Genomic DNA, 11,915 nt, shown 5'->3' on the forward strand with positions numbered 1-11,915 from the left:
CATCCATACATACTGGAAAAATAATAGCTTTGATGACACAGACCTCTGTTGGAAAAGTGACATATGTGCTTTTTAATATGCTGTCTAGGGTTGTCATAGCTTTTCTTCTATGGAGCAAGCGTCTTTTAATTTTGGAACTGCAGTCACTGTCTGAAGTGATTTTGCGGCCCAAGAAAGTAAAATCTGTCACTGTTTCCACTTTTTCCCTTTATATCTGCCTTGAAGTGGTGGGACTGGTTGCCATGATCTTAGGTTTCTGAATGTTGAGTTTTCAGCCAGCTTTTCACTATTCTATTTCACCTTCATCAAGAGGCTTTTTATTTCATTTTTGCTTTCTGCCATTTGAGTGGTATTATCCACATATCTGAGGTTGTTGACATTTCCCCTGGCAATCTTGATTCCAGCTTGTGATTCATTCAGCCTGGCATTTTGCATGATGTACTCTGCATAGAAGTTAAATAAGCAGGATGATAATACAGAGACTTGATGTACCCTTTCCCCAGTTTTGAACCAGTCCATTGTTCCATGCCTGGTTCTAACCGTTGCTTCTTGACCTGCATACAGGTTTCTTAGGAGGCCAGGAAGGTGGTCTTGTATCCCCATCTCCTTCAGAATTTTCCACAGTGTGTTGTGATCCACACAGTCAAAGGTTTCTGTGTAGTCAATCACACAGAAGTACATGATTTTTCTGGAATCCTCTTGTTTTCTCTATGATTCAAAGAATGTTGGCAATTTGATCTCTGGTTCCTCTGCCTTTTCTAAACTCAGCTTGTGCATCTGGAAGTTCTCGGTTCACACACTGCTGAAACCTAGACTGGAGGATTTTGAACTCTGCATTGCTAGCGTGTGAACTGAAGGCAACTGTACAGTCGTTTGAGCATTCTTTGGCATTGCCCTTTCTTTGCGATTGGAATGAAAACTGACCTTTTCCAGTTCAGTTATATGTATACATATATCCTGTCCCTCTTGGATCCCCCTCAACCATCTCACCTATCTAGCTCATCACATGTACACTACCATGTTTAAAACAGATAACTAGCAGGAACCTGCTATAAAGCACGGAAGCTCAGCTCAGTACCCTATGATGAACTCATAGGACTTTGGTAAAGATTCACTGAGTCAATGCATGTAAAAGAGCTCAGAACAGAATGACACATGGTCAACATTCAAGTTGCTTGCTAATTGTTAATAATATCATAGAGTATATGTCACGGCTCTGCTTTCATGCATTATCTTAGTGCAGCTGAATATGAGGTTCTAAATAAATGGTGCGTGGTTTTTATTTATTTTTTGAGTTTTAGTGTTTTTACATGAAAGATCTCCTTCATTCTCCATTGGTTGGTAAATTTATGGGAGAGAAAGGATATCTCATTCTTTTTCTACAAGAAACTCTTTTATTATTGCTTTCTTTTATATTTTGGCATAAGCAGACTTATAGTCTCTCTTAGTAAGATTGTTTACAAACTTTTGTTTCAGCTGTGAAATCCTTTTGTAAAATATAGATAGAACCATTGCTGCTTTATCAGAAGTCGGTGTGGGGGGGTGGCTCCTGGATCTTCAAGCACCCTCCTGCCTTTCAGTACCCCTAACCACTCATTATTGTCTTGGGGGTTCTCCCCTAAGGTTGATGTTATGCAGGATGAGAACCACTGATCCACAAGGCACATGAGAAAACTCACTGGGCAGTGGCTGACAAATACTGTTAATTCATCATTTCTGTGATAGACGTACATCCAGGAATCCTTCCTCCTAATCACAGATTGTCTTCACTGCATTTCTGCTCTGTTCTCACTGTTGACTTCTCTCTTTAACTGGCAGGGTCTACAGTTTGGTACCGGTGAGCTGGAGGAGATGGGAGCCATGTTCTGCTTGGGGCTCCTCGTCTTGGAACTCAAATCTGGAAGCTGCAGCCATCAACTCCTGACCCGTGCAGCAGCTCTGCTGAATGCTGAGGAAGAGTCTCTGGACTTCTACCTGCAGAGGTAAGTTGCTCACAGTTTGAAGCTTTGTGTATCCATCGGAGAATATCTCAGAAGTGAAAGTCACATGGATCTATGGCTGTTTGATAAAGAAAAAAACATGGAGAAACTGCCAAATGAAGGTAAGACAGTAGAGTTCTATTGGAGCCAGGCTCGGGACATCCTGAGTTCTTGTTGAAGACAGGGAGGAGGATGCTTACTTGTACATAAATGCACATAGAAAGCTACGTATATTTATAAATATGTATTTTTATAAAATTTTGCTTATGACAAAGAAGATGCAGCTTAGCAACACACATACACACTTACTTATGCATGGTTTGACAGTTATATGTTTATATGTGTACAGGTATCATTTTGGAGTCATTAGTCAGCTCAGAAAAGGCAATCTTATCATTAATATCTGCACACCTGGGAGACAAGAAATGATTTAATCTTCCCATTCTTAAATAGCAACGTTCTGTCTCAGAATACATGATGCTGATGAATACACTGGCCCGAGAACCTGACTCACAGCTATGGCAGGGAAAGGATGGGTCTCTGAGAATGGTGAGGATTGTTAATGAGTCAGGAGATGGATAACTGTTATCCACATGAGCCCTTTTGATGCCCTGCACTGTAGGCAAATTGGATTTAGGTGGAAGAAAGAGAGATATAATGGCCAAGAGAGAGAAAAGAGTATCAACAAACATCAGAGGATGGAAGGAATAAGTCACTGCCCACATTTTAAGCAAAGGGAGGTAGAGGGGAATTGAGCCATTGGGGAATGAAGTGGCTACCAATAGTTGAGGAAGCATCCTCACAGCCAAAGGCAGAGAGAAAACAGTTTATATTAAGGTCTCTTATTTCCAGCTCATTTTCATGAATTTTCATCCTGCCACTGTTAGGCAGCCATTCCAGTGTAACTGCTCACTAAATGGCCAGTCAAGCCTAGAAAGATCTAATAGCTTAAATTCATAATGCTTCAGAAGGCACTGGTTTTCTGTGAGATTTAATTACCTAAGTGCAGTAATTAACTTGCTTATCACATGATGCTATAGATCATAGACTCTGGAGACTTAAGTAAATCCAGACCTCTTCCCTCCCCAGAGACACTGCACTGACTTCGTTTTGACATCACAACCGCTTCTGTCTGCCCCTGCTCCTTCCACGCCCCTCAGCGCCCAAAGGCTTGGTGTGTTTGGCATCGTGGTGGTATTTTAGCTTCTTTCTCTGACAGCGAGTGCTTCCATCTGCCAGGATGTATATTTCAACGTGTCTTTTCGTCTTCGCCTTTGCTGAGCTATCTTGGGTGCAGACATGCGTGCGTTTTCTTTCTTTCTTTCCATCTTGGCGGCTCCCCCCACCCACCTCCCGTCTCCTTTACTGTTCTCTGAGGAAAGACTGAGCGGACCTGGCATTGCTTGCTTTCCCTGAATTGATTGTGCCCGTCTGTTTGATCCAATGCAGTGAGGATTAGTTGCCTGTAAACTGGAACAAGAAGAAATCTATCAGAGAAATGCCTTTTCTAATTCAAGTCTAAAGAATTTGGTGTCAGGCTCCGCATGCAGTGGTTTCTCTATGGGTGATCATAAGAGCAGAGCATTACCTTACCTCCATGCCATCCCTTATAACTACGTAGTAATTCCACACAACAAACTAGTAACTTTTCAGTTGCAACCTATCCAAGGATACTGAAGGTTGAAGTCTGACCCTTCTTGCGCTGGGGCAACTTCTTACGGGGCACGATACCCACACATAGTATGTGATTCAGCTGTGTGTTTTGAAAAGATTTCAATTAAATTTGAGAGGCATGGAATCTGGTGGAGAGCAACAGAATGAAAGCTGCCTATTTCACCCTAACATTTGTATCGTATGTCTACTCATGGAGATGGTTGATCAAAGCAAATCATGGTTCCTACACAGAGGACCTAAAAACTACTTGGTTGAGAGCGAAATCACCGTGAGAATGTCTTGACCCAGAAAATATCCCTTCCAGTAAGTGTGTATTCATTAAGGGATGGCAGAGGAGACAGAATAAGAATAATACTTGTTGGTTTGAAACCAGCAGCAAGCTGTTTGAGTACCTTTGATTCGTTTCCGATGAATAGAACTAAATCATGACATTTAATAATCAGCAGAGTGAATCCTAGGAATTGTGTTAGTAACAGGACTCTTATTATCATACAAAAGGGTGTAACTGTTTGTTATATATGCTTTAAACAGGAGACTTCTGCTGCCCTCTTCCTACCCCCTGGCCCATGCCTGCCTTTTTTCCTTGGGTGTGTTACCTTTATTTGATATAATAGGATTATATATCTTAGAAAGATTCTTCTTGCACAGAAGGAAATGCTAGGAAAAAAAAAGGCAATCATTTACCTGAAAAGCTGCCTTAAAAATATGTGAGCATGTGTTATTTTGAGGGTCCTTTAGACAAGGCCCAGGAGTGATCTACTGGGAAGATAAAGCCTGGCTGTATGCTGGTGGGCATCGTGTTTTTTGACAATAGGTTTCATGCCTCATTTACCACAGAAATAATTAGAATGTAGTCAACATTCACAGAACAACTCACCATTTTTCATGAGCGGATAAAGGGCAGAAAGGTGGATGTTTGCCCAGTGACTGAAGCTGAAAATGAAGTACATGCACGCTTTGTTTTTGGTTTTTCTTCTTTAGCTCTCTTCCCAGTTGCTCATTCAAGAGATGTCTGCAGACTCGTTAAGGCATCTTGGAACTTCTTGCCTTTCTTCATTCTGTCTCGTTCCTCTCAGGTTCATCCCTGGAAATTATCGTGTGTGCACTGCAGGAATGCTAAGCTGTTTCTTCCGGAGGGACCGTTTATCCATTGTGACAGGTCTTTTGCAAAATCATTTAATAGTTTTGCGGAGTCAGCCACTGTTCATCTCGATTTGTATCCCTCCATTGCCTCTCACTCTTCAGTTCAGCTACCCTCTCTCCATTTGTTCTTCCATTAATAACGACAGAATGTGCAGTCTCCAAGCTGAACCTTAGCAATGGCTTAATATCTCATTTATTTTCTGAAACTACAGTCCTGTTGCATTAACCAGGGCACCCCTTAGCATCCATATAAACTCATTTAATCTTCTCTTTAATTTGATGAAACAACACAGAAAAAATAAAAATCTTTCATAGACTTTAAAAAACCTAACTATACTTTTAAAAATACTTATAGATACTTGATTTAAAACAAATGCAGTTTTGTTTTTCTGAATATTTAAGAAAATATAATTTGGAAATCAAACAACAAAAATACAACCCTACTTCTGCCTTCAATCACCCATTATCCAACTACCTCTAGACAATCATTGTCAACATTTTGGTGAAATTTGCTATTGCTTAGTCACTTCAGTTGTGTCCGACTCTGTGCGACCCCATAGACAGCAGCCCACCAGGTTCCCCCGTCCCTGGGATTCTCCAGGCAAGAACACTGGAGTGGGTTGCCATTTCTCTCCAATGCATGAAAGTGAAAAGTGAAAGGGAAGTCGCTCAGTCATGTCTGACTTAGCGACCCCATGGACTGCAGCCTTCCAGGCTTCTCCATCCATGGGATTTTCCAGGCAAGAGTACTGGAGTGGGTTGCCATATTAAATGACTTTTTTTACATGTGAATAAACTGATCAAAAAACGCACTCAACAACAATGTATAAAACTTCCTTTCCTTGCAACTTGATAAACACTTCTTAAAAAAAAAAAAAGAAATTACATTTATTTATCTATTTGCCATCCCTTGCAGCATGCAGGATCTTAGTTCCCTGACCAGGGATTGAACTTACTCCCTGCATTGGGACTGAGGATTCTTAGCCAATGGACCACCAGAGAAGTCCCTAGGTATTACATTTTAGAGAAACTTTAATTCACAACAAGATTGAGAGGAAGGTACAGAGATTTCCCAGAGGCACCCTACCCCTTGACAGCTATAGCCTTCCCTGTTATCAACATCCCCCACTACAGTGGTAAATGTTTGACAACCAATGAGCTAACATCGACACATCATTACTACCCCAAGTCCAGAGTTTACATTAGGGTTCACGCATTATGTTACACATCTAATGCATTTGGACAAATGTAAAATGACCTGTATCCATCATTATATATCATACAGAGTAGTTGCACTGCCCTAAAACAGCCTCTGTGCTCCCTCTGCTCATCACTTCCTCTTCACCAGCCTCTGTCAACCACTGACCTTTTGGTTGTCTCCATAATTTTGCTTTTTCCAAAATATCCTATGGTTGGAATCATACAGTATTTAGCCTTCGCAGATTGTCTGTTTATCTCTTAGAAATACATATATTTGAGTTTCTTCCATGTCTTTTCATAGCGTTATAGCTCATTTCTTTTTTTTAGCACTTGATAACACTCCATTGTCTGGATGTACAATATTAACAGTTTATTTATCCATCCACTACTGAAGGACATCTTGGTTTCCTCCAGGTGTGGGCAATTATGAATACACCTGCTGTAAAGATCTGTGTGCAGGATATTGTGTGGAAATGTGTTCAACTACTTTGAGTAAATACCGAGAGTGTGATTGCTGGATTGTATGGTAAGAGTATGTTTAGTTTTGTAAGAAACTACCAAAGATCTTGCCAAGTGGCTGCATTATCTTACGTTCCCACTGGCCGGGAAAGAGAGGTGTCATTGTTTTGCGTCCTTGTCAGTATCTGGTATCGTCAGTGTTCTCTATTTTGGCTATTCTAATAGGTGCACAGTGGTATCTCATTGTTGTTTTAACTTGCATTTCCCAGTTGACATAGAATGTGGAGCATCTTTTCGTATGCTCTATTTTCCATCTGCATATCTTATTTAGTGAAGTGTCTTTTAAGGTTGTTGACCCATTTTTTTTTTCTTTGTTTTTTTTTTTTTTTTTATTTTTTGATATTGTATTTATTTATTTATTTATTTTTTTAATTTTAAAATCTTTAATTCTTACATGCATTCCCAAACATGAACCCCTCCCACCTCCCTCCCCATAACATCTCTCTGGGTCATCCCCATGCACCAGCCCCAAGCATGCTGTATCCTGCGTCAGACATAGACTGGCGATTCAATTCACATGATAGTATACATGTTAGAATGTCATTCTCCCAAATCATCCCACCCTCTCCCTCTCCCTCTGAGTCCAAAAGTCCGTTATACACATCTGTGTCTCTTTCCCTGTCTTGCATACAGGGTCGTCATTGCCATCTTCCTAAATTCCATATATATGTGTTAGTATACTGTATTGGTGTTTTTCTTTCTGGCTTACTTCACTCTGTATAATCGGCTCCAGTTTCATCCATCTCATCAGAACTGATTCAAATGAATTCTTTTAACGGCTGAGTAATACTCCATTGTGTATATGTACCACAGCTTGCTTATCCATTCATCTGCTGATGGACATCTAGGTTGTTTCCATGTCCTGGCTATTATAAACAGTGCTGCAATGAACAATGGGGTACATGTGTCTCTTTCAACTGGTTTCTCAAAGTGTGTATGCCCAGCAGTGGATTGCTGGGTCATAAGGTAGTTCTATTTGCAATTTTTAAGGAATCTCACACTGTTCTCCATAGTGGCTGTACTAGTTTGCATTCCACCAACAGTGTAGGAGGTTCCTTTTTCTCCACACCCTCCAGCATTTATTGCTTGCAGATTTTGGATCGCAGCCATTCTGACTGGTGTGAAGTGGTACCTCATTGTGGTCTTGATTTGCATTTCTCTAATAAAAAAGCTTCTACACAACCAAGGAAAATATAAGCAAGGTGAAAAGACAGCCTTCTGAATGGGAGAAAATAATAGCAAATGAAGCAACTGACAAACAACTAATCTCAAAAATATACAAGCAACTTATGCAGCTCAATTCCAAAAAAATAAACGACCCAATCAAAAAATGGGCCAAAGAACTAAACAGAAATTTCTCCAAAGAAGACATACGGATGGCTAACAAACACATGTTGACACATTTTTAATCACATTGTTTTCTTATTTTGAATTTGAAGAATTCTTTGTATATTTTGGATAATGGTCTTTTTCAAATATTTTCTCCCAGTCTGTAGCTTGTCTTTTCATGCTCTTCACACCATCACAGAGCAGAAATCTTTAATTTTAATGAAGTCCTCCTTAACAATTCTTTCTTTCAGGGATTATGCCTTTGGTGTTGTATCTAAAAAAAAATGATTGCCAAAACCTAGGTCATCTATGTTTTCTCCTACCTCATCTTCTAAATATAGTGATTGTTTTTGCATTAAAATCTTTGTAATTTATAGGTGAAAATTGGGTTCTATTTTAATCTATAGTTCGATCTTTTTTAATATGAATTACATGCTTCTATTTCATTAGTTTCTTTTTAAAAATGAATTTCCAAATAATATATTGTATTCTTTATTCTTTTAATAAACATTTAAACAATTATTTTTAAATTTAATTTCAATTTCTATGTTAAAGGTTTTCAACCTCTGTTCATCATGGATGCTTCAAATATTTTCCCATTAACCTTTCACATTTTTTACCTAATTTATTTATGAATTGTTACAGGCCAAAAGTGAAAGCACTGGAATTTTAACTTAAGGTGCATTAAAATTATAGTCTTTTTCATCTATTGACTATTTACCTATATTATTTTTTCAAAATCTGACATTTTATCCCACTTATTCAGGTCTTTGATTTTCTTTTCTTTCTTTTTTTTTTTAGATTTTATTTTATTTATTTATTTATTTATTTATTTACTTTACTTTACAATATTATATTGGTTTTGCCATAGTCTTTGATTTTCAGCAAAATATTGTAGGGGTTCTTTCTGTACATCTTTTCATATACTTACCTGATAATTATCACCAGCTTTTAATGTTCTTGTTATACTAAAAACTGTCTTTTTTATCATAGATTGGTAAATAGTGGGTCTTAGTTACACGTGAAGATTCTTACTTATTGATGTGTTTATTAGTAATTTCACTACACTCTGTAGTTATACCTAAATGTATTTCCCTAGATTTTTCTTTTTTTTCTAGATAAAGCATAGCATCACTTCTAAATGTTAACAATTAGCTTTGTTTACTTGTTTCAAAAAAACACTTCATTTTATTTATTTATTTTAAAGATTTTTTTTTTTTAATGTGGACCATGTTTTTAAAGTCTTTATTGAGTGTGTTACAATATTGCTTCTGTTACAATATTGTTTTTTTGGCCATGAAACATGTGAAATCCTAGTTCCTAGACCAGGGATTGAACCCACACCTCCTGCATTGAAAGGTCAAGTCTTGACTACTAGATCACCATAGAAGTCTCTGCTTGCTTTTTACTTTTATCTATAAACTTACTCGGTTTTGAGAATGTAGTATAAAGACGATGATGATTGTATAGTCAAATTCACTGTGAACCTCATTTGAAAATGAGAATAACTCTTAAGAGTTAAGTAAGATGTTGATGGTTGGTATTAATGTTCAATGTCTTCTTTTTTAATTATTACTTTTCCTTAGCATATTAATTTAAAATATCAAGATTGGATGATGAATTTTTTGGTGTATCTAGAAAAATGACTATGAATTAATAGTCTTAAATTATGTTAATAGATTTTATAATATTCACCCATTCTTAAAAATCAAAGGAAAATATATTTGGCTGAAGATCTAAAATATTATTTTATCCTAGATATTGATGTTATTTACTGGGAGTAGAGGAATTCTTTTTTCCCTTTGTTTGGGAATAAAGTATGTACTTTGTCTGTTTTGTTCAATCATTAGAAACAGTTTGCATTCCTAGGATATTATCTGGAATATATATGTGTTGAACATACACATATTGCCAGTCCAACCATCTGTGTCTCATTTATTTTAAACAAAAGCATTATTTTTCCACTTCTTAATTTCTCACATAAGATGTATCTGTGGCATTTGGCTTGTCTAATAGTCATAGTCAGATCATTTTAAAATTCAGTTTTTTAAGTTATTTGTTAATCTCTGTCCATTCTGTGCAGTCACGTCTTCCTTCTTATTTTTATATTGATTCATCTCACTTATTTGCTAGAGAACAACTATTTTTTTTTGTAAAGTAAATCAATGGATACTTTTGATATATTAGTATACATCTGAATATTTTCCTATTTACTTTACATCACAGTTCCACTTTACGTACCAAGAGATTTCATTAAAGCAGTATAGGCTTGGTTCAATTTACTCTGATATTTAGGCAGTAGTAATCAGCCTAATTTTTCTTTCTTTGCATGTATCTTATGTATTTCTGCCTTACTAGTTTTTCCTTGTTTGTTAACACAAATATCCTTCCTCTACTGCATCAAAAATATTTCTTTACTTTTTAATTTTTAGATTTAGGTCCTTTTGATTTATCTTGGTTTTGAATACTCTGTCCTTTTCTGACAAGTCTTTCAGTTATAAGATAGCAGTATAGACTGGTGATTCGATTCTTACATGGGTCTGTCATCTCCTTTCCTCTTATCACTTCTACTTTGTAACTATTTTTTTCATATTTTAACAAATTTTTATTTTATAATAGTGTGGTTGATTAGCAACATTGTGTTTCCATAAAGATGATACAATGAGCTAATTTACAGAGCAGAAACAGACTCACAGGACTTGGAGAACAAATTGATGGTTACCAGCGGGGAAGGATGGGGGAAGAGAGGGATAGATCGGGAGTCTGGGATTGACATGTACACACAGCTATATTTAAAGTAGATAGCCAACAAGGGTCTACTGTATATCAAGGGGACGCTGCTCAATATTCTATAAGATCTTATAACTTTTAATGCCAGATTCTGGAAGTGCTTCTAAGGTTTGCCCTCACAGATTCTCTTTTCTGCTTCATGGACTCTCCTCTGTTGATGTGTTTTATTTTCAGCCACATTGCATTTAGGTTTCATCGCACCTATTTCTTTATCTTTGCCAGTTTTTTCTTTTATTCATGCTTACAATATGGAGAGTTTTCTTTCCATTTGAATCTGCTATCTTTTTATTTAATGTTTCATGGATGTCATTTTCCGTGAATTTTCCTGAAACCTGAATAGGGGCTACCTAATGCTAATGTCTGTTTCCTGTGGCTATTCATTTCCCAGGGAGCACCATTGCTCTGTGGGTTCTTATACGTTGCAGAGCATATCACCCACTGGGTTGTTATGTCCTCCTCTTTCAACTTTTATTTCATTATTTTTGTTTATTCATCTTTAAATCGTGGGAGCTCTATTATCTTAAAATTACTCAATAGCCCAGGGTTCAAATGTTCTTTAAAATAATTTGTAGTCTAGCTGCATGCAGGCAGCTTCTCCTGTTAGTGTGAAATAGCTTGATTTGTTCGGAGAAGGCATTGGCACCCCACTCCAGTACTCTGGCCTGGAAAATCCCATGGACGGAGGAGCCTGGTGGGCTGCAGTCCATGGGGTCGCGAAGAGTCAGACACAACTGAGCGACTTCACTTTCACTTTTCACTCTCATGCATTGGAGAAGGAAATGGCAACCCACTCCAGTGTTCTTGCCTAGAGAATCCCAGGGACCAGGGAGCCTGGTGGGCTGCCGTCTATGGGGTCGCACAGAGTCAGACACGACTGAACAACTTAGCAGCAGCAGCTTGATTTGTTGCTGTTCAGTCGCTAAGTCATGGCCAATTCATGGTGACCCCATGGACTGCAGTGTGCCAGGCTTCCCTGTCCTTCCAGAGTTTGCTTGGATTCATGTCCATTGAATCAGTGATGCTATATAACCGTATTATCCTCTGCACCCCCTTCTTCTTTTGCCTTCAATCTTTCCCAGCATCAAGGTCTTTTCCAGTGAGTCAACTCTTCACATCAGGTGGCCAAAGTATTGGAGCTTCAGCTTCAGCATCAGTCCTTCCAATGAATATTCAGGGTTTATTTCCTTTAGGATTGACTAGTTTGATCTTGCTGTCCAAGGGACTCTCAAGAGTCTTCTTGATATAGGTGATGATTTTTCTTCAATAATATGTCATATTTTT

At 37.9% G+C, this 11,915-nt stretch overlaps 1 protein-coding gene across 15 annotated transcripts in view; it reads left to right on the forward strand.

Annotated features, from left to right (window-relative positions):
- The window catches only part of AGBL1 (AGBL carboxypeptidase 1), a 1,135,995-nt gene that overhangs the window by 670,314 nt on the left and 453,766 nt on the right, over positions 1–11,915 (forward strand). For all 15 annotated transcript variants that reach the window (XM_060401589.1, XM_060401588.1, XM_060401580.1 and 12 more), the window contains one exon: positions 1,819–1,982. In XM_060401589.1, the coding sequence (XP_060257572.1) occupies positions 1,819–1,982 (164 nt within the window). The remainder of the gene's footprint in view (positions 1–1,818; positions 1,983–11,915) is intronic.

Source organism: Ovis aries, chromosome 18 (assembly GCF_016772045.2).
Source record: "Ovis aries strain OAR_USU_Benz2616 breed Rambouillet chromosome 18, ARS-UI_Ramb_v3.0, whole genome shotgun sequence".
Taxonomy (NCBI): Eukaryota; Metazoa; Chordata; class Mammalia; order Artiodactyla; family Bovidae; genus Ovis; species Ovis aries.